This window comes from Leucoraja erinacea, chromosome 7 (assembly GCF_028641065.1).
Source record: "Leucoraja erinacea ecotype New England chromosome 7, Leri_hhj_1, whole genome shotgun sequence".
Classification (NCBI taxonomy): domain Eukaryota; kingdom Metazoa; phylum Chordata; class Chondrichthyes; order Rajiformes; family Rajidae; genus Leucoraja; species Leucoraja erinaceus.
The window spans coordinates 35722026-35746518 of record NC_073383.1 but is presented as its reverse complement, the minus strand read 5'-3'; the positions used below and the strand labels follow the sequence as shown (position 1 = coordinate 35746518).

Here is a 24493-nt window from a genome sequence, read left to right as displayed (position 1 = left end):
GGGTAATTTATCCCATTCTTCTCTGCAGATCCTCTCAAGCTCTGTCAGGTTGGATGGGGAGTGTCGATGCACAGGTATTTTCAGGTCCCTCCAGAGATGTTCGATCGGGTTCAAGTCCGGGCTCTGGCTGGGCCACTTACGGACATTCACAGACTTGTCACAAAGCCACTCCTGCGTTGTCTTGGACATGAGCTTTAGGTCGTTGTCCTGTTGGAAGGTGAACGTCTGTCCCAGTCCGAGGTCCTGAACGCTCTGGAGCAGGTTTTCATCAAGGATCTCTCTATACTTTGCTCCGTTCATCTTTACCTCGATCCTGACTGGTCTTCCAGTTCCTACTGCTGAAAAACATCCTTACAGCATGATGCTGCCACCACCATGCTTCACCGTATATATGGTATTGGCCAGGTGATGAGTGATGCCTGTTTTCCTCCAGACGGGACACTTGGCATTCAGGCCAAAGAGTTCAATCTTGGTTTCATCAGGCCAGGGGGATCTTGTTTAGGTGCCTTTTGGCAAACTCCAAGTGGGCTGTCATGTGCCTTTAACTGAGGAGTGGCTTCTGTCTGGCCACCCTACAATAAAGGCCTGATTGGTGGAGTGCTGCAGATATAGTTGTCCTTCTGGAAGTTTCTCCCATCTCCACAGAGGAACTCTGGAGCTCTGTCAGAGTGACCATTGGGTTCTTGGTCACCTCCCTGAATATGTTAGTAAGTCTCTATCCTATGGCCCTTCTCCCCCGATTGCTCAGTTTGGCCAGGCTCTATGAAGAGTCCTGGTGGTTTCAAAGTTCTATTTATGAATGATGGAGGCCACTGTGCTCTTTGGGACCTGCAATGCTCCAAAAAATGTTTTATATCCTTTCCCAGATCTGTGTCTGGACACAATCCTGTCTCGGAGGTCTACAGACAATTCCTTCATCTTCATGGCTTGTTTTTTGCTCTGACATGCACTGTCAACTGTGGGACCTTATATAGACAGGTGTGTGCCTTTCCAAATCATGTACAATCAATTTAATTTACCACTTGTAGACTCCTATCAAGTTGTAGAAACATCTCAAGGATAATCAATGGAAACACGATGCACCAAAGCTCAATTTTGAGAATCACAGCAAAGGGTCTGAATACTTAAGTAAATGTGATATTTCAGTTATTTATTTTTAATTATTTTGCAATAATTACTAAACACCTGTTTTCGCTTTTATATTATGAGGTATTGTGCGTAGATTGATGATTTAAAAAAATGACTGTAACCAATTTTAAAATAAGGCTGTAATGTAACAAAATGTGGAAAAAAGTGAAGGGGTCTGAATACTTTCTCAATGCACTGTACTTGTGACGATAATAACCCTGAACCTAAACATAGTCCATATGTATGTAACCTTAAAGGCTTAGATGAATTTTGAATAAACGATATCACAAAGAGTCATTATTTAATATTGGTACCAAAGAGAATGCCTGACTTCTTCACTGTATATGACAATCGTATGCACATAAAACCACAAACACATTTTCATCTGAGGACCGAGAATCTAATCACAATTGTAGCACCTATGTTTTAAATTAACTTTCTTCACATGGGACACAAAAACTTTATGCAATAGGAAAGAATGTCACCCAGTTGCTTTCATTTATTCCGCTATATCCAACAGTGTGAAGTTGATTTTCCTGTGAGCATTCTTTCTGTGCAGCTCTTTTCAGTCGTGTGTTACTGAAAAGTGCCAAAAAAGATTGGTTGGCTAACTTTATCCTTTTCCCTTTTTTTTTTTTTACTTTAACCCACACCTTCCCCGTGGAATGGCTGGCTCGCTTCCGAGCTGGATTCAGTTTGTGCCTTAATTATAACTGGAAAGTCAACCACGCATGATGAGAAACTGAGTAACAGACCATGTCAGGTCTACAGTTCAGATGGGTTGAAGATTCATTATGTGCTCATTTTCCACAAGGAATACTTCCAAAGAAATGAATTTTGACTGACTTTATTATGTCAGAAACTCTGTCCAATTAGGTGAAATTTAAATCAGAGAAATGTATTTGACACACGCACACATTCAAACTAAATAACCGTATATTACTTCAACTCCCATTATACTGTGTGATTGAAAATGACACAAGAATGAAAAAAGCCAAATGGGAGAAGCTAATTTGGACTGATGACAATGGATATCAGGAATGGTTCGTTGGAATAAAATATGGACAAACCAAGACAGAGATCAACTTTGGAAAATATTAATAATTATGATCAAGAAAATTCATGGGAAACATATTCCATTAAAAAAAAACAGTGCTAACTAAGACAATGGAAATTAAACAAAAATATGAAGGTAACATTTTTGTACGAAGAAAAGATTTGTACGAAAAATGCAGGTAATAACTGGGAAAATTATGAAAGAATTTGGAAAATTTACCAAAGAAATTCCACGAATGGAGCAACTATAAAGTTGCATTAATAATGAATATTCCGTTTAGTGAACATTTGACCCTTTTAAAGACCAGGATTTCCAAGCTGAGGGGATAGGGTGGGATGGTGTGGGATGGGGATGAGTGGATATGCAATGGTCAAAGTTTGTCAAGATGACATAAATTGCCACCACATGGCTGAACAAGAGATTAGCCAGAAAAGAGACAATGCAGACTTGTCTCTTGTTATTAGGTTGTAATGGATAGGATTCTGTACTTGGGGGCTTGAGTTATTTACTAAGAATAAATCACAAAAATCTCTGTTGAAATGAACGAGAAATGCATTTACTTAGAACATGATTACTGTGTAGGAACAAGAAGTGACAGAGGCTAAAAACATTAAAGCATTGAGAGCTAAAACAAATAAGTGCATGAGGGGCAAAGCAATGGAGTGATATGTCAAATATGGGTGGGTGGACACTCAGGGAGAATTTTCACTGAAATAATCTATTGTTTAGATTCTGTACTGTAAATACTTAAAAGTAGGGAAATAAAATAAATAAATAGTGACTTGCTTTGCCTTATTATTCATTGATTAGACTAACAATTTTAATATGGCATTACAAGATGAGATACAATTAACGCAGGCTATCCCTGGGTAACAAACGGGTTTCATTTTTACAAGTCGATTTTGACCATAAGTCAAGAATGCACAAAAATTACAGATATAATAACATATGCATGGTGTCCATATATTTGGCATTTGTAACCCAAGGCCGCCTGCAAATAGATCAAAAATAAAACTTCTAATATTTATTTTGCAAACAATAATTTATATTAGATCAAATTAAATATTTTAATTAGGTATCAAATTAAATTTTTTAATTAGGTAAAATTTTGAAGATGGGGACATTTGGTATTTGTTTACATTTCCAGCATCATCGTACTGAGTGGATTTTCCCTTACTCCCAGCTGCTTCTGTTCCAATGAACTGCAATCAGGACACTAATAGCAGTTAAAGGAAAGTTCATAATAGATATATCGTAAATATGTAGAAAAAAAATCAATTGTTGTAAAGTTTGACGATTACATTATTCCTGGCCTTTCATCAGGAAATAAAGTAAGTCCAAGGTGCCACAGAATGTCAACAGTAGATAAAATGAATCCTAAAGCAAAGGTACATAAAAAAGTACAGAAATGGAAAACACTAAAAGATCATTGCGATTTCAAAAGGGTACCATACATGACCAATCTTATTTGTATATTTGAAGTGGAAGCTGTAAGAGTAGATAGGGGAGGGTTTAGCACATTTAGTATATTTGATTTTTTTTTAAGGCTTCTAATAAGGTATTGTATAATAGTTAGTGGACTGGTATCAAAGTGACAGCAAGTTGGCTACATACCGTGCATTCAGAAAGTATTCAGACCCCTTCACTTTTTCCACATTTTGAGACATTACAGCCTTATTTTAAAATGGATTAAATTCATTTTTTTAATCATCAATCTACATACAATACCCCAGAATGAAAACGCTAAATCAAGTGTTTAGAAATTTTTGCAAAGTAATGAAAAAGAAATAACTGAAATATCACATTTACGTAAGTATTCAGACCCTTTGCTATAATTGAGCTTCGGTTCATCCTCTTTCCATTGATTATCCCTGAGATGTTTCAACAACTTGATTGGAGTCCACCAGTGGTAAATAATTGTTTTGGAAAGGCACACACCTGTTTATACAAGGTTCCACAGTTGACAGTGCATGTCAGAGCAAAAACCAAGCCATGAAGACAAAGGAATTGTCCGTAGACCTCCAAGACAGGATTGTGTCAAGGCACAGATCTGGGGAGGGGTATAAAACAATTCCTGCAGCATTGCAGGTCCTGAATAGTACAGTGGCCTCTGTCATTCTTAAATGGAAGAACTTTGGGACCACATAGGACTCTTCATAGAGCTGGCCGCCCGGTCAAACTGAGCAATCGGGGGAGAAGGACCTTGGTCAGGGAGGTGACCAAGAACGCGATGGTCACTCTGATAGAGCAGAGTTCCTCTGTAGAGATTGCGGAACCTTCTGAAGGACAACTATATCTGCGGCACTCCACCAATCAGGCCTATATGGTAGCATCGCCGGAAAGAAGCCACTCCTCAGTAAAAGGAACATGACAGCCTGCTTGGAGTTTGCCAAAAGGATTGTCTTCTCTGGTGCTCCGGTCTGATGAAACCAAGATTGAACTCTTTGGCCTGAATGCCAAGCGTCACGTCTGAAGGAAACCAGACATCGCTCATCACCTAGCCAATACCATACCTACGGTGAAGCATGGTGGTGGCAGCATCATGCTGTAGGGATGTTTTTCAGTGGCAGGGACAGAGAGACTAGTTAGGACTGAGGGAAAGATGAATGGAGCAAAGTACAGAGAGACCCTTGATGAAAACCTGGTCCAGAGCATTCTGAACCTCAGACTGGGGCGGAGGTTCCCCTTCCAACAGGACAACGACCCTAAGCACACAACCAAAACAATGTCTGTGAATGTCCTTGAGTTCCCCAGCCAGAGCCTGGACTTGAACCGATCAAACATCTCTGAAGGGACCTGAAAATAGCTGTGCATTGACGCTCCCCATCCAACCTGACAGAGCTTGAGAGGATCTACAGAGATGAATGGGAGAAATTAACCAAATACAGGTATGCCAAGTTTGTAGCGTTATACTCCAGAAGACTTGAGGCTGTAATCACTGCTAAAGGTGCCTCAACAAAGTACTGAGTAAGGATCTGATTATTTATGTAAATGTGATATTGCAGTTATTTCTTTTGAATTACTTTGCAAAAATTTCTAAACACCTGTTTTCACTTTTTTATTATGGGGTATTGTGTGTAGACTGATGATTAAAAAAATGAATTTAATCCATTTAGGAATGAGGCTGTAACGTAACAAAATGTTGGAAAAAATGAAGGGATCTGAATACTTTCTGAATGCACTGTAGCTGATAGGAGTCAATAGTCAATTCCTGATTTGTGAGTGACTCCACCTACATTAATCAACTTATATTATACACCCTCACCCGTGTCTTCTCTGTGTCAGTTCTAGTCTCGTTCACCTCCCCCAGGCAGAACACGAATCGAAGATAGACACAAAAAACTTAAGTAACTCAGCAGGATAGGCAGCATCTCTGGAGATAAGGAATGGGTGACGTTTCTTCAGACTGGTTAGGGATAAGGGAAACAAGATATATAGACAGTGATGTGGAGAGATAAAGAACAATGAATGAAAGTTATGCAAAAAAGTAACGATGATAAAGAAATCGAGATCCCCGAGTCCTACCTGTTAACCACACCAGTCTCCGCATCAACACATCCTACTGCAACACAACGCTCATCATAATCCCATCACCAGTCACATCTTCCCATCCCCACCCCCTCTGCTTTCCACAAGATAATAAAGATTCCTATGTTAGAATCCTATTTAACAACTATATGTCTGTCTTCAACACCATTATTCCATCCAAACTCATCTCCAAACTTTGGGATCAACTTTGACCGACGGACCTCAATCAATGAGAATAGGTGACATCTCCTCCACACTTACTTTCAATATTGATGCCCTACAAGGATGCATTCTCAATCCCTTACTATACTCCTTTTACACTCATGACTGTACGGCTAAATTCAGCTCTAATTCCATCTACAAGTTTGCAGATGACAAATCACAAACAATTATGAAGTCCCAATCAGCATCAATTGTACACATGGAAATGTTTGAGGGCTTCATGTTCATTGGCATTAATATTACCAATGGTCTGCCGTAGAGCAACCACATTGATGTGACAGCCAAGAAGGTGCATCCTACTTCCTGAGGAAATTTGGCATGTCTCCAGTGACTCCTACATACTTCTACAGATGCACTATAGAAATCATACTGTCGGGTTGCATCACAGCTTAGTTTGGGAACACAACTCTGCCCAAGACAGCAAGAAACTGTGGAGAGTTGTAGGTGTAACCCAATCCATCACGCAGACTAAACTTTACACTATTGTCACCATCTACACTTCATGCTGCCTTGGAAAAGAAGCCAACATAATCAACAACTTTTCCAACCCTGGTCAATCCTTCTTATTCCTGCTTCCATCCGGAAGAAGGTACAGAAGCTTGAAAGTGTGCACCACCCGACTCAGGAACAGCTTCTTCCCCTCTATTATCGGACGTGGTCCTTCCATTGGCTAAGGTACTTCATTTCACCCCTACCCCATTGACGACACTCGACTTTGTCTAAGGAACTGATGTGTTACAATGTACTACAATACTGAGATGGATACAAAATGCTGGAGTAACTCAGCGGGACAGGCAGCATCTCTGAATAGAAGGAATGGGTGACATTTCGGGTCGAGACCCTTCTTCGGACTGAGAGTCAGGGAAGAGGGAGACACAGAGATGAGAATCAAGAAAAATGTAGAATAGATTATTGTTAGCTGGGAGAAGGTGACAACAAAGCAAACAGAGATAGTCAGACTGGCCAGAGAACTGGGAAGGGGGAGGGATAGTGAGAAGGAAAGCAAGGGCTACTTGAAGTTAGAGAAGTAAATATTCATACCGCTGAGGTATAAGCTGCCCGAGCAGCTGTCCTTTCAAACTAGATTAATGGGCCTGTCCCACTTCAGCGACTGCAGGAGACAATGCAGTTGCCACATGTTCGCGGGTGGTTACCGGGGAGTCGCCTTCATGGTCGTGAGGAGTTCCCACATTCTGGTCGCTGAGAATTTTTCAACATGTTGAAAAATTAGCGGCGACTAGATTGAAGCCGCCATGGATGTGCGCGCGTGTGTGTGTGTGTGTGTGTATGTGTATGTGTGTATGTGTGTGTGTATGTGTATGTGTGCGTGTATATGTGTGTGTATATGTGTGTGTGTGTGTGTGTGTTCCACGCTGACAGTCACCGTTCCAGTTGCTGGTTTTTCAGGCAACTGCCGGCAACTTGACAGTCGCCGGCAGTCACCTGAAAAATCACCTAAGTGGGACAGGCCCATAAGGAAATAAAATAAAAAGTAGACACAAAAAACTGGAGTAACTCAGCAAGACAGCAAGACAGGCAGCATCTCTGGAGATAAGGAATGGGTGATGTTTCGGGTCGAGACCTTTCTCGTTACTTTTTTGCATATCTTTCATTAATTATTCTTTATCTGTCCACGTTACTGTCTATATCTCTCGTTTCCCTTATTCCTAACCAGTCTGAAAAAGGGTCTCGACCCGAAACGTCACCCAGTCCTACTCTCCAGAGATGCTGCCTGTCCTGTTGAGTTACTCCTGCTTTTTGTGTCTATCTTCGGTTTAAGCCAGCATCTGCAGTTCCTTCTTACATAAAATAAAAATAAGCTTGATTAGGTGATCTTTGACCTTGTTCAATGTAACCAGTGGAGATCCATAATTAAACTGCAGTTGGAAAAATAATACAATGAACATCAAATGTATAATTAGGCGCACAGCATGAGAAAGATGGGACGTATTATATCAAATACCTGTTTAGTTAAACTCATCAGAATAGATGTTTAAAAACGGTCTTGGAAAGTTGTTCACACTTGGTTGTGTTAAATGTGTGAAGACTGCATATTGCAATGGGTTGTCAAAATTTGGCTCCATGGACCCAATGAACATGAACTTCACAAACACAAGCCCTTTTTTACAGTGTGTCATTATTTTCAAGTTCCATTAGAAATATTGTCACCATGAGCTAACTTATATTCATTAAAATAAGTCAACACCTCGTGACTGGAAGCATGTGCATAACATTTTGACAGTTATGTGATCATTTTTTCAGCAGTGCAAGAAATCTTAACCACCAATATTACAGTTGAAAAGCACCCTTGCATTTCATGCCAACTGATCATTGCCAGCTACATTAGATCAGGCTGGAGGGAACAATTTCAGAAAATTAATACATTACTTGAATTTGTGCAATGTTTCTCATATTGATCTGTCCTCATGCCTTTTCCTCCATACACTGACCTTGCTCAGCAACTCGTGGTATTAAAACACACGAAGGACATTTTGCTATTAAAAGGGATCCTGCAGTAGCTAGTGCTTTAAAGTTCCAGGCTGCTGTCTAATTTCTATGCTTCCAATGTGTTTTGAGTCATGTCAAGTTGAGTTTATTGTCATGTGTAAAAGTACGGTTAGGCATGGGTACAACAAAAAACCTTGCTTACAGCAGCATCACTGGTATATAGACTCAGCCAACTATACAAAAACATAAATTACTAGAGTAAGTGGGACCCGTTGGGTCCCAGCATCACACGGGAAGGCTGGTCCCCCAAAGAATATTCCACCTCTCCACCAATTCCAATATTGGTGGCCAGTGGGGGGGGAGCTTTCTAGAGCGCTTGTATGGGTATGGGTGTGGGCTGAAGGGACTGGTTTCCAGAGGGCTAGTTTGGACATTGTGGGCTGAATGGATTCTTGGGAGTGGGACCAAATTCAAGTGCAGTTTCTTACCACTTCAAGCAGGGTGCAAGGCCACCAAATTCAGGTGCAATTTCATGCCACTTCAAGCAGGGTGCAAGGCCACCAAATTCAAGTGCAGTTTCATACCATTTCAAGCAGGGTGCAAGGCCACTAAAGACAGCAAGTCATGACCTCTCCCTCCTCCTTCTTGCAGAGATTGAGCGACACCCACACTTCTGGGTTTTATAGTCCCTCCCCCCTTCCACCAGAAGGGGCATGGCCTTCATGGCATGATTGACAGGAGAGAGAATCTCAACATTTTTTAAACACTAATAACTCTTTTATTTTTAATCGATAGGAAAAATCCTCGGCACCTGATGAGCGGAGGGGGACTCCGAGTAAGATGGCTAAAAATCACAGCCGTACGTGGTAGGGTTTTATTCTAAAATCATTATAAAGCGCAAACAGGAAGTGGTCAAGATTAGACTTCTAATTATATAGAAGGCAAGGCAACTTTATTTAGGCAAGGCAACTTTAATTATGCAAGGCAACTTTATTTAGGCAAGGCAACTTTAGCATTTCCAAACCAAAGGGAACACAGCTTTAGCATTTCCAAACCAAAGGCAACACAGCTTTAGCATTTCCAAACCAAAGGCAACACAGCTTAGCATTTCCAAACTATTTTTTCAAACCATATTAAGGGCACTGACAGGTCAGTAAAACCACTCACAGTTTAGTAGACATGTGTTCAGTATTATTCACAGCTCAGCCTGAGAGACGTGACCCTCTCGCTCCCCCCACCTTGCAGAGATTGCCTGAGGCACTCAACACTTCCGGGTTTTATAGTCCCTCCGGAAGGGGCGTGGCCTTCAGGAGAGAGAATCTCAACATTTTTTAAACATTAATAACTCTTTTTTTCATCAATGGGAAATATCCTCTTGTCTTGCGCAGCGATGGGGGACTCTGAGTAAGGTGGCCAAAAATCACAGCCGTAAGTGGCAGCGTTTTTTCTAAAATCAATATACAGAACAACAGGAAGTGGTCAAGATCAGACTTTTAGTAATATAGATATACAGATTCCACCTAAAATTCTACAAGACAGTAAAAGGAAAAAGACCGTGAAAAAAGAAGATATTAGTGCAACAAACAATTAGAAAATAAACAAGGCAATGCTGGTGCAAGATGTGGTTGGTAATGTTCCGTTATCAAGGAGGGATTAGGGACATGCGGGTTGGTTTAAGAACCTGATAGCAAAGTAGCTGTTCCTAAACCTGGTGGTGTGGGACTTCAGATTTCTGTGCTTCCTGCCTGATAGTAGCTGCAAGAAGAGGGTAAGGCCAGATGGTGGTGATCCGTGATGATGGATGCTACCTTCTTGAGATAGTAACATGCCACGTTTTAAACTCCTTTGACAGTAATTCCCATTCCCATCATCAATAATGGCAGCCATCTGAGCTTCCATGGCAACATAGGAGGTTTCAACTTCATATAATGTTTGGTGTCGACCGTGTCGCTGAGAGATTGATTAAGCTGTCAGATCATTTGGTGTTAGGTTAGATAACATCATCACTCTCCCATGCATATAGAGTAGACAGAAATTGGGGTTGTACTATGGTATAGAGATGGTATAAATGTGAGCAGAAAAACAAGAGTACAAGGATAGCTCCATTTCCAATGTTTTTTCTTGTTTCAATCTTTTTCCAATGCTACAGCCATATTCCTGGAGCTAAGCTCCAGCCTTTCACTTTGTCACCTCTTCCATTGATTGTGCTGTCTGCCACTAAAGAGAGACCAGAATCTCCATCTGCCTGCAGCAGCACCTCCAAAGCAATACTGGATAACTTTGGGCAAAATTTGAAGGTCTAGCAATTATTTATTTCTCTCTAATTTTAAAACATCATCAGTATATTCACACATCGAGTAAAAACAACACATGATTTGGCAGTTCATCACATTGCATTCTATGTAAGATGGCATTGGTATTTTTATGCACAATACCATCACAACACACAATTTGTCCTAAAATGCTCTCACCACTGAAAATGCAGTTTAAAGTGAATCAACCCCTCTCAGAGCTGCTGACTGCTTTTAATTGTCTGCAAAATATCTGAACTCCCAGTGGTAGGCAACTCATGGCAAACATGTTTTAAGGATAATAACAAACATAATTCACAGGTATGTGTGCTGTCCACAGTCAACCAAAAATAGTGTGTGTAAAGCACACCTTTCCCAACTCCCCCATTTCCAGGCATGGCTCAAATTTTAACGTAAAACCTACATGCTAGTTTCTTGTAACAGTCTCTCACAAAAGGTCACTAATTGTATATAGTGACTGTTGTCACGTGAGAGCTGATTTACTCTTCCTTTATGAAGAAAAAAAAAGTAATTTAAGAATACTGACGAGTGCAACAGCAAAAGATCAAACTCAGCCTATCTATTAATAATATAATCACTGAGATCTTATGGTTAAAAAAATATTTTGTGCTTTAATACGCTGCAGTATAGAGCTGCACTATGCAGGGAAAGTTGTGCGTGCATTATAGTTGCATTACTGGTTTCAGATGTAATTCCAGTGACTGATTGTGTTTGACAGCTTTTAAATAGTCACTTTGATTGTTAATGTGAGAGTGATAATTTCTGTTAAACGCAGTAATTAGGATTAGCCTCATAATGGAACAGATGAGGTACTTGCTTGAGGTTCACACCAGTAGAACTGGAGTGCTGAAGTCTAGTGAAGGATGACAGCTCAATTCCCAAGCCAGCATAGGTGATGATGAGTTTTTACATAATTCCAGCAAGGCTCCTATGTTACTTTCATAGCCTCGCCATCAACCTCAGCCCCTTATCCCCCCCACCCCACACCTGCCCATTCACCCCTTTATCTATCAAAGCTAGCTCATGTTAATTATCCGAAGAAGGGTCGCGACCCAAAATGTCACCTGTTCCTTCTCTTCGGAGATGCTGTCTGACCCGCTGAGTTACTCCAGTATTTTATGCCTACCTTTAATTGTTCTTCAGTCAGGCTTGGAAATCTATCATTCATATTAGTTACTGGTTGTGGAGGGATTTTCACCATTTGTGATTTTTTTTTGTGTGCATCTATGAGCTATTTGTGATATTGACCAGGACGCCGGATGTTAGTGGTGTGAAGAGAAAACAAATAATTAATTGCTATGTTTGAAATTCTATTCTTGTAGAAGCAGTAACATTACAAATCATTAATATAGATGACAAACTGCAATGGGCCCAGCACCAAACCCTGAGGCACACCACTAGACATAGCTCTCCAGTCCGAAAAGCAACCTTTCACCATCACCCTCTGCTTCCTTCCATTAAGCCAATTTTCCTGTCCTTGGATCCCAGGCAATCTAACCTTCCAGAGCAGCCTACCATGCAGAATCTTTTCAAATGCCTTGCAGAAATCCATCTATACAATGTCCACAGCTCTGCCGCATTCATCTTTTTGGTCACATCTTCAAAGAACTCGAAAATAGACAAAAAATGCTGGAGAAACTTAGCGGTTGAGGTAGCATCTATGGAGAAAAGGAGTAGGTGTCTTCAAAAACAATCTGATTTGTGAGAAACAATCCCCCACAGCACAAAACTGTGCTGATCAGCCATTGTCCATCTATATGCATGTATACCTTATCCCACAGAATAATCTCTAGTAACTTTCTGACAAATGTTAGGCTAACTGGCCTGTAGTTCCCAGACATTTCCCTGCAGCTCTTCTTAAATAGAGGCATAACATTTGCCACCCTCTAGTCTTCCAGCACCTCACCCGCATTTAATGACTCGTAATTTCCTGAAATTTCCTATCTAGCTTCCCACAGTGTCCTTGTATATATCTCATCGGGCCTGGGAGATTTGTCTACCTTCATACACATCAGGACCTTCAGCACCACCATAATACTGACTGTCCTCAAGACACTTCCATTGACTGTCCCAGGTTTCCCGGTCTTCATGTCTTTCTCCACAGTAAAAACAGAGGAGAAATACTCATTGAGGACCTTGCACATTTCCTATGGCACCATGCAGAGTTGACTCCTTTGATTGCTGAAGGGTACCATTCTCTCTCTCTGGTTACCCTTTTCCACTTAATGCACTAATACATTTTCTTGGGATTATCCCTAATATTTGCTAGAGCGACCTCCTGTCCCCTTATTGCCCTCCTGATTTCCTTTTTTAGCTTTGCTCCTCAGTTCCTGAAACTCCTCCAGAGATACACGTGATCCCAATTGTCCACACCTACCTCGTGCCTCCCTTTTCCTGACCAAAGCCTTAATTTCACATCTCCTACTGTATGTTGTGATCTTTCTACCGTTTTCATCAGTTCTGGCCGTTATCCTCATCACACAAATCTCCCTACCCTCTTCAAGCCACATGCATTTGACTCCAATATTCTGAATCTCTCTCATCACTTACAAGAGCCTTCCAATCACCCTGCCTTTGCGTTTAAATTTGCCGTTATCCTTTTAAGGAAATGATCTACTCAATCGTATCAATTGTATCATGTGCACTTTTAACATAGCAATCCAAACTGTAGATAGACACAAAATGCTGGAGTAACTCAGCGGGACAGCCAGCATCTCTGGAGAGAAGGAATAGATGACGTTTCGGGTCAAGACTCTTCTTCAGACTGAATCCAAACTGTATCTTATTCTGCTTAGCTCTTCTATTTTAGCCACAATCTATTTTTAGTTTAATTTAGTTTAGTTTGGTTTAGAGATACAGCTCGGAAACAGGCCTTCAGCCCACCGGGTCCGCACCGACCAGCGATGCCCGCATATTAACACTATCCTACACCCACTAGGGACAATTTTTACATTTACCAAGCCAATTAACCTACAAACGTGTACGTCTTTGGAGTGTGGGAGGAAACCGAAGATCTCGGAGAAAACCCATGCAGGTCCCGGGGAGAACGTACAAACTCTGTACAGACAGCACCCGCACCTATAGTCGGGATCGAACCTGGGTGCTGCATTTGCTGTAAGGCAGCAACTCTACCGCTGCGTCACTGTGACCGCCCTTCATTGAGGAGATAGAATTTAGAACTAAGTCACTTTGGAGAAAATCGAGAAAGCACTTTTTAAGGGACAAAGTCTGGGCTCCCCCTTTCAAATGGTTGGACAAGTTTCAGAAGTCAGATTGATATATTTTGTTAGATAAAGTTATCAGTGACATGGAATGAATGTAGGTGAATAGAGATTGTCCATGAACTGACAAAACAGTAGACCAGGCACAACCGCCTTCTTGCCTGCTTCTATTCCCAATTCCTAGCACATTGCTTACCCATCCTTCTCTACACATGATAGATCTACTTCAGGCTTTACTGGGTTTGATCCACCCTCACAAAGTAATCCATGGCTCAGGTATCATTATTTTGGCCATTTTTTCCTCTTGCAACAATCATATTCTTAACCTCCTCTCCCATGTAACTTCCATGCTTACCTCTCATTGCGCAAAATGTTAATATATTTCTTTGTTGCCAATTAGAGGCAATTCCTTCAGCCAAAAAGCATCCAGTAGATTTTGTTCCCTCACCGTTGTCTGCAAACATCTTTCTACTGCTTTAATCCAAAATCAGAGCAAGTATTTTCCAATACAATGCTGAGATGAATATCTAAATTTCCAATGTGTTGAATTGTATGTATTTCTTGGTAACATCTTTCTTCCCTCTCTTTGTTGCCAACTTCTTTCACTATCTATTTGGCATTTTGTCAAAATTCATGAAAATACCTACTAGCCAGACTTTGGTTGAAAAATAAAAGATGTGAATACTTAGCAACATAGAAACGAGAATGTCAGTCTGAATTACTGGCTGAGTTGCTTCAAAAAATCATAACTCTCCTTAATTTCCACAAAGTTGTACATTACTAACCTATTAAATGCACCATAGAAAATTGTTCTGAATTACTTAACAATGTATTCTTTTAACGATGTGATCATTATAATGACTAGTAATCATTAAATGAGTGACCTTTTAGGCAATGAAAACCCGGTGACTAAAAATATCAAACGTAAATGTAATTTTTCTTACTTTTCATTTCCCTTTATAGTTTTACTTTTTCTTTAATTAATTAATTTGATATTGAATTCAACTATCGTCTCCTTCTCAGTTCTTGGTGTTTATTTCTCAGTTCATTAATCCCTTTGGCAAGGAAATAGATTGCTGGCCATAACAATCACCAAGGTCCCAGATGCCCTGTCGCTCACATTATGCCATTATTAGCAGTAGTATTAACACCTTTGTGGGCATCAAATGGTGATGGCCAAACACGCACAAGCAGGACACACCGCTAGATGACCTGCTGTAGCAAACTCTGAGCCGTGGTCCTTTAAAACTTGCAGTGCCCTTGAGGAAGGTGGGGGAGGGGGTATCAAAGCAACTGCAGACAAACACCCCGCTATCTGAATAAAAGAGGATTCTGCTAACTTTCCAATGGGCTATGTGAATGTAACTCCTACCCCCACCTCTATTGCTAGAATTCCCAGTAGCAAGAGTGTTTTTCCTCAATGCTCTCTGTCGGAAAATCTCATAAAATGTAGAAACATGGCACTGTCAAATTTTCCTAAACAAGACTACTTTGTAGGAAGTGGTCTCCTGTGGGGAATGAAGAAGGCAAAATTGCAAAATGAGAATGGTGTAAAATGATGAAGGTGACCAAGGAACTTAAATAATATTTGAACCTTTAATTCTTCTAAATAGGAAAAACACAATACCAGAGAAAAAAAAAGAAATAATTCACAAATTGAAACACTTGGGCTAAATTAAACTTTAAAGGAATGTGGCAATATTTTTACATTAAATAATAATTGTTTTTTCTGCTGGTAAGATGGCCCTTATATCCAAATAAGTCAATAATTATTCTTTTATGTAAAATGCTCCTGAATGAGGATGCTAACACAATTGGGTGTTAAGCTTCTTTTGTCTAATTACCCTTGAGCTTCTTTGCAAATGAATAATTACATTGATCTCTGCACTAATAGATCCAGCAGAAAGGGTAATAAATTATTTTCAAATAAGATAAAATCAAGCGTGACATTGTCTAATTAATTTTTGGGAGTTTTTTGAGAGAAGAGTGCAGGCTTCCGCAGGGAGACTGGCTATTCATTGAGCAACTAATACATGATAGGTAAGAAGTCGAACCCACCTGCATCTTGTCTGGAGGCTGACAGTTCCCTGTGACCAGGTAGGTAATAATCTATCTTCCACTTTAATTCCAATTCTGCACGCTCTTTCTGTATAAAGCAATCATGTGCAATTATGCTTAGTTTTATAAAGATTCTATAACCTAAATTTTCTGGTGAAATTAAACAAAGTATTTTTACATAAACCATTAAAAAAATTCTGCAGAATTACAATAATTCCTGCATCTCTTAAGTGTATTATGGGCAAGTGGTTGTCAGTAGATTAGTGCGTGGCTGCATCTGGCACAGTACTATCAGTGTAAATTCTTACCTGCATTCACAATGTGGTAATTACCCGGTTTCTATGATGTAATGGAGGTAGATCATTGCACATAGTAGAAAAGCAATGAACATGCCACGTTTTTTACAAATACTTCATTTTGAATAGGGAAAACGTAAGCTAAAAAAATGGCACCTTATATTTCAACTCTACTCCTTGTGAACAACCAGGAGTACAACTTCTGATCATTACCACTGCTCCCATTTTTTTTCTAGTAGCAGTTGATGCTAATGATTGATATTTTATAGTATATGTCCAATCTCTTGTTTTCTTCTTTGTTCTGTTGTCAATCCCTTTATAATTGTATCTCATTCCTTCTTTATCCTTTAATTTCTCTCGGCTTTTCACCCTATTCTTCCCAGGCACTTCCTTAAAACCTGTAACATCTTCAGCTTCAAGCATTTCTCAAAAAAATCAAATACAATTGCTAATTCTTTATTCCTTAAACAGATACTGCCAGCCATACAGAACATCCATGGCATGTTTTCCATATACATTTAATACATTTCCACAGTCTTAATATATTCCTTTTGCTACTTCATCACGGAACAATCTGATCAGCCAGGCACAAATCATATTTAAAATTTCAAACTGAAAGCTAGAAATTGGTTTGTATAGTGTATGTAAATGTGTGAGATATCTATGCCACATGCAATGTGCACAAATCTCCATGTCTCCGAGTGGTTCATTATATTCCTGGCACTACAAGCAGTTAGAATAAAAACCTACAGTCACATAACAGATTTCCAATGAGGAATTTAAAGAATGGACCAACCTTCCACAAATGAGAATTAATTCTGTGGCTTGTGATTTTTTCCCTACTGACTGGCTTAGCTTTACCAGATTTATACATCCTTCCCTTTTATAAAATCTAGATTTGAAATATATGCTAATATCACTTTGCAGCCAAATTTTGTATATGTAGCTGCTTTCTGCAAGGGGTACCAGTTAATCTAACCTTTCTCATGAAGGTGCTCATTCCTGTTAATCTTCCTTCAGGCCAAATTGCACACAAGGTCCCTTATAAGAGCAGCAACTTTAAAGTATAACAATACCGCAAAAGTAAAAAGATTAATCATGCAATTTCAAAATACAATTGCAAGTTAATTGAGATTTTAATCACATTGTTAAACAGTAGTAGAATACCCATTATATTAAATAGTCCAATGGAAAACACTGCCTTAAAGGCCCCTATGGATATCATTTATAAATCCCATTGTACTACAATTCTTTGACCTTGTCCCGGCACTTACAATTTCTTCGAGTCCTAGGTCTGCATTCCTCAGTTGTGTCCTCTTATGCACCCCTGCATTCCTTCATCCCAACACTGATTATAAACTAGGCTACTTACAATCATGCTCGCCTCACAATAGGGATATTTTGGGATATTGCAAAGAGAAAGTGTTTGAGAGAGAGGGATGGGTAAATTGGGAGAGAGGAAGATAGAGTTGGGAAGAGAGGGAGTAAAAAGGTATGGCATGAGCAGAAGAAAATGGGAAAGACAAAGTGATAGGGAGGAATACAGGGAATGGAGATAGGAGAAAGAAGAGAAAACATTTAAATAATAATATTAATACATTTTATTTGTGGGCGCCTTTCAAGAGTCTCAAGGACATCTTACAAAAATTTAGCAGGTAAAGGAAAAACATGTAAGGGGAATGAAATAAATAGTAGAGACATGACTAGTACACAAAGTAAATACAGAATTCAATACAAAACACAGTACGAGGCAATTAATGCACAGATGAAAAGGGACGGCACGTGGGGCTAAGGATAGGCAGAGGTGAAGAGATGGGTCTTGAGGCGGGACTGGAAGATGGTGAGGGACACGGAATTGCGGATCAGTTGGGGCAGGGAGTTCCAGAGCCTGGGAGCTGCCCTGGAGAAGGCTCTGTCCCCAAAACTGCGGAGGTTGGACTTGTGGATGGAGAGAAGACCAGCTGAAGTGGATCTGAGGGACCGTGAGGGTTGGTAGGGGAAGAGGAGGTCAGTGAGATATGGGGGGGGCAGATGGTGGAGGGCTTTGTAGGTGAGGATCAGGATTTTGTATGTGATCCGGTGAGAGATGGGAAGCCAGTGAAGTTGTTTGAGGACTGGAGTGATGTGATGCCAGGATTTGGTGTGGGTGATGATTCGGGCGGCTGCGTTCTGGACCAGTTGGAGTCGGTTGATGTAGGTGGAGCTGATGCCAAGGAGAAGTGAGTTGCAATAGTCCAGTCGGGAGGAGATGAAGGCATGGATGTCTTTCAGCAGCGGGAGGTGTGAGAGAGGGTCTGAGTTTGGCGATGTTGCGGAGATGAAAGAAGGAGGTCTTAATGACATGGCGGATGTGAGGCTCAAGGGAGAGGGTGGAATCAAAGATCACGCCAAGGTTGCGGGCCTGGGGAGATGGGAAGACAGTGGTGCCATCGATGGTGAGAGTGGGGTTATTGATTTTGCTGAGTGTGGCTTTGGAGCCTATGAGGAGGAATTCTGTCTTATCGCTGTTGAGTTTGAGGAAATTATGTTGCATCCAGGTTTTTATAGCTGACAAACAGGAGTTGATATGGGAGAGGTGGGGGGTTGTGGGGGGATTTGGTGCCAAAGTAGATCTGGGTGTCATCAGCGTAACAGTGGAAGTCCAGATTGAAGTGGCGGAGTATCTGACCAAGGGGGAGGATGTAGATGATGAAGAGGAGGGGGCCGAGTACGGAGCCTTGCGGAACGCCTTGCGTGACTGTGGCTGTAGCAGAGGTGTGGTTGTGGAGAAAGAGGAAGTGGGATCTGTTGGAAAGGTAGGAACGGAGCCAGCTGAGTGCAGAGCCTTCAATGCCGAGGTCTTTGAGTCTGGTGAGCAGGATGTTATGGTTCACGGTATCGAAGGCTGCGCTCAAGTCGAGGAGGATGAGGATGTTGAGGGAACCAGTGTCAGCAGAGGTGAGGAGGTCGTTGAGGACTTTGAGGAGAGCAGTTTCTGTGCTATGGAGGGGGCGAAAGCCAGATTGGAGGGGTTCAAGTAGGTTATACGCAAGGAGGTGGGAATGAAGTTGCGACGCAACGATACACTCCAGGGTTTTTGAAAGAAAGGGGAGGTTTGAGATTGGGCGGTAGTTAATGAGAGAGGAGGGATCAAGACCAGGTTTCTTTAAGATTGATGTAACAGCAGCAGTTTTGAAAGCGGAGGGGACAATTCCTTGGGACAATGAGGAGCTGAAGAGATTAGTGAGGTTGGGGCAGAGAACGGGGAGGCAGGGCTTCAACAGGGGAGTGGGGAGAGGGTCGAGGGAGCAGGCGAGATGAAGTATAGAAGGGAAAGAAAGAAGGAAGAAAGATTGGAAGGGGTCGAGCACGGAGAGCGGGAATAGATGGGTGTGGGATGAAATTGATGGTTGAGAGGAATGTGGGGTCTTTGATATAATTTGGATTGAGAGAGAGAGGAAGATAAGGGTAAGAGGGGCAGGAAGAGAGAGAAAAGTAAAAGACGATATGGAGAGAGGGGAACTCGAGTGAGGCAGGGAATGGGAGAGAGAGAAGAAGAAAAAGAGGGAATGACAAAGTGAAAATAGGTAGGCTACTAAATGCAATCCCTGACCAGCCAACCAGGTATAGTAGCTGCCAATTTGTGAAAGTTATTTTGCTTTACCTTATTATTTTTAATTATGTTTGCATTTTAGTTAACATTTTACTTACTTAAACAGTTTTAATGTTTAAAAAAACACTCTACATGTCAGAGACAATTCAAAATCAGCAACAAGTTTTACAGCCAACTAAGCCAGCTTTACCAGCCTGCTGATGATCTCAGGGCATTTTTGGTCCTCCTTACTGCATCCTTACTACATGAGGCCTTCTCTCCACTCAGCCTATGATGCAAAATGCTACAACGATCCAGCCTAGTTATATATGTATGGGCAGGACAACTGTCAAGCAGATTGCTGTCTGTATTGTTCATTGTAACAAGATAGCTTAGTCGGAATAGAAAATCATGAGCATAATTTCCATAGTAAAAGTCAAGGCTGATTACAATAAAATAAAAACTTTGCATTCCGTGATAACTACTCCCATCTGAAGGGCTAGGTCTAATGAGAATGTAAAATTGTGGAAGTTCTAGCTAGTTCATAAAGAAAAGAATCTCACTTTTTTCCAACTAGGGGAATTAATTGCCAGAGGACTACTTGTGACCCATATACAGTATTTGCGTGTTATAAAGGTAACTTTCCATTAATTATTAGATACACATTTAATCTTAGCTCTGAGGAGGTAAGCTCATTACTTTTCATAACTGCACAAATCCTAAAATAATTGACATACAGCTGACATTTAAGCAGCGATTATATAACTATTGTGGCTCATATTTTGTTTTTATAAAAATCAATAAAAATCATTACTTTTTCATCCTTCATCCAGGCCTTTGATGTGCCAATGTGGGATTTTATGCTTGTTTCGTAACGCATAGAGTACAGAACAGTACAGCACCACAACAGGTTGTTCGGGGTGGGAGATTGCAACCTTCATGTGGTCCACCCTGTTTTGACTAATGCAATCAACCCGACGTGCACAAAGATCAAATAGAACAAGTTGACCTACAACTTTAGGCTGTGCACACCATATGCAAGAAGAAGGCCATTCGACACACCATGTTTGTGCCGACCATGATGTATATTTAAACAGCAGGTCTGCCTGCACATGGCCCATATCCCTCCATTATCTACTTGTTCATGTGTCTGTTTAAATGTTGCCATAGATTCTGTTTCCATCACTTCCCCTGCCAGCATGACACAGTCATCTACCACCCATGTAAAATACTTGTCATATAAATCTCTTTGAAATTTCCCACTTGCACGTTAAAACTATGGGGTCTAATATTTCCACCCTGAGAGAAAGACTACAACCATCTATCCTTTTTATCAACGTGCCATAATAACCTAATAATTCCTTGGAAAATTGCATCCACATTGACTAGTTGAATGATGAGGGCAAACGTGGATAAGACCCTTTAACCTTAAACGACCTTGCTTCTCATCAAGGTGAGTTACAGTGGGCAACAAGCTGAGTCTGTGCTGATGTAGGAGATATTGGTGCAATATGCACAGCCAGTATGTCGACATACTCCGCTTGCCTCCACATATGCTGCCTGATGTGCTGAGTTGTTCCTGCATTCTGCTTTCTGCTTCACCGGTGGGTCTGATGGGAGAGTGGAGTGCTTATAGTATTTAACCTTCATAAATGTGTTAAGCCCTTTACTCCTTTCCTTTTCATCTTCTGATGCCTTTTAAATGCCTCAGATTGCAGCAAAAGCAGTTTATTCCTTATGAATCAACATTTTCCAACATTTGCTTCATAAGCAAACAGGTTCTTCCCAAAACTTTAATTACAATGCAAAGATGTGCAACAATTACACAAAACTTTTGTACTTTGAAGGGGAAAGTAAATTCCTAAAGGTCAGCAACAAACATTTGTCAGATTTTCACCACCACCTGAAATCACAATGTTAGCTGCAGCCCAACGTAACACTCTTACAAGTGAATCAAACTTGATGTGTGCAGTCTGTGCACACAGAGGAAATAGGTTTTAACCCATTCCACCATGAGTCCATCAGCCTGTCACAGGTGCACAAAATATCCATTGACATTAAAATGGGGGGGGGGGGGGGGCAAAATGACACCCTAATCATTATTTAACCAGAGTGAATGTCAATAAATACAGATTAAGATGCTGTTATTATATTATTATGTATTTTTCTATGACTCTCCATGACTCTAGAATCATGGAAATATGCAGCATGGAAACAGACCCATTGGCCAAGTCCATGCTGATGGAGGATGCATTGGTGCTATATACTGTACACTCAGCCAGTATGCTGATGTACTCCTTTTGCTTCCACAGATGCTGCTTGATTTTTCCATTCATTTTGCTTTTTTCTCCGGATTACAGTATTTTACGTCTTTTTTCATACACCATCTGTCATCCATGGGTATAGTGATGAAAATGCTGATTGCATGAGGATTGCTCAAAAACAATTACTGTACATCATAAACTAGTATTCAATGCAAAAGCCTTGAAATACATTGTCAAACCATATGTAATCTCATTAATTGTCAAACTATATGTAATCTCATTAATCTTTTAATTAACAATGATTTACACTGCAATTATATATTTTAAGGCAAAACAGTATTAATGTAAAGTACCACAAAATTAAATCAAATATATGACTGTACGCACCACTGCATGGTGTCAAATCTTCAAAGAGAATGCTGCTGCTAATGAGCCTACATTGGACTGTCCATTTGCATTAGCGTAAATAAACCAATGCTTTTATCATCCCTGAGTTTATGTAGAACTCTTAAAGCTTTGCACTTTATGATTTAATATCTTAAATTGGTACAGCAACTGCCCCAAGAACACAAGAAACAGAAGAGAGTCATGGACGCAGCCCAATCTATCATGTAAACCAGCCCACCCCACACCCCCCATTGACTCCATCTGTACTTCACGCTGTCTTGGGAAAGCAGCCCACATAATCAAGGACCCTCGGTCATTCTCTCCTCCCCTCTCTTATAGGGCGTAAGATACAAAAGCTTGAAAGTACGTAGCCACAAAAACAGCTGTTAAACTAAACTAAAGATATGCTAAGAATGTATTCCTATCTGTTAACCATATAACCATATAACAATTACAGCACGGAAACAGGCCATCTCGACCCTTCTAGTCCGTGCCGAACACGTATTCTCCCCTAGTCCCATATACCTGCGCTCAGACCATAACCCTCCATTCCTTTCCCGTCCATATAACTATCCAATTTATTTTTAAATGATAAAAACGAACCTGCCTCCACCACCTTCACTGGAAGCTCATTCCACACAGCCACCACTCTCTGAGTAAAGAAGTCCCCCCTCATGTTACCCCTAAACTTCTGTCCCTTAATTCTCAAGTCATGTCCCCTTGTTTGAATCTTCCCAACTCTCAGTGGGAAAAGCTTATCCACGTCAACTCTGTCTATCCCTCTCATCATTTTAAAGACCTCTATCAAGTCCCCCCTTAACCTTCTGCGCTCCAAAGAATAAAGCCCTAACTTGTTCAACCTTTCTCTGTAACTTAGTTGCTGAAACCCCAGGCAACATTCTAGTAAATCTCCTCTGTACTCTCTCTATTTTGTGGACATCCTTCCTATAATTAGGCGACCAAAATTGTACACCATACTCCAGAATTGGCCTCACCAATGAAGAAGGGTTTCGGCCCGAAACGTTGCCTATTTCCTTCGCTCCATAGATGCTGCTGCACCCGCTGAGTTTCTCCAGCTTTTTTGTGTAACCTTGGCCTCACCAATGCCTTGTACAATTTTAACATTACATCCCAACTTCTATACTCAATGCTCTGATTTATAAAGGCCAGCACACCAAAAGCTTTCTTTACCACCCTATCTACATGAGATTCCACTTTCAGGGAACTGTGCACAGTTGAAACAAGGAACTGCAGATGCTGGTTAATACACAATAGGGCACTGTGATGTTTGGTGGACTGTGTGGGGTGTGAGGACCCTTTGCTCCTCCCATGCAGCAAGTGGCGCTGCACAGGACAAAGGGAGATGTTTTGTATATAGTTTATCCTGTCTGTAGACAGTGAGTGTGCAGTCAGATCTGTGGCTGCAGCCATTTTTGACTTGTCTTGCTGCCAGCATTGAGTAAACCATTAAAGATTTCTGTTGTAAATTAAAGACTCTCAAGTTTTGTGCAAACCTAGAAATTGAACACAAAAGTGGTGTCAGGAGTGGGATACTTCGGTGGGTCCAAAGACCCAGATAAGAGCTTATATTGCGATTTAAAAAAAAAATATATATATTTTGAGCTCTGTAGTGTACTCAAACTAACATGTCTCGGCAATTCAATCGTTTCGATCCTGAGCGAGAAAGGTGGTCATCGTATTTAATGCGAGCTGAGTTTTATTTTGAAAGTATGGCAATTACTCCTGACCTGAAGAAGAAGGCTCTCTTGTGTTCATCAATGTCTCCAGAAACTTTTGCACTGCTTCAAAATTTACTTACAGAAAAAATAACTGAAGTTTCATATGTTGAAATCACATCAGCTTTGCAGCTGCGTTTCGAAGAAAACAAAATTTCCTAGCAGCTCGCCTCAATTTCTACCGGACGGTGCAACAGGAAGGGCAATCGATCACTGAATTTCTTGCCGAACTTCGCACCAAGGCAAAGGCGTGTGATTTTAAAGC

General features: G+C 40.8%; 1 protein-coding gene across 4 annotated transcripts in view; it reads right to left on the bottom strand.

Annotated features, from left to right (window-relative positions):
- LOC129698886 (uncharacterized) overlaps positions 1-24493 on the bottom strand; it is a 393480-nt gene that overhangs the window by 25994 nt on the left and 342993 nt on the right. For all 4 annotated transcript variants that reach the window (XM_055638273.1, XM_055638275.1, XM_055638276.1 and 1 more), the window contains one exon: positions 15975-16062. In XM_055638273.1, coding sequence (XP_055494248.1) covers positions 15975-16062 — 88 coding nt within the window. Of the gene's footprint in view, positions 1-15974; positions 16063-24493 lie in introns of those variants that run through there.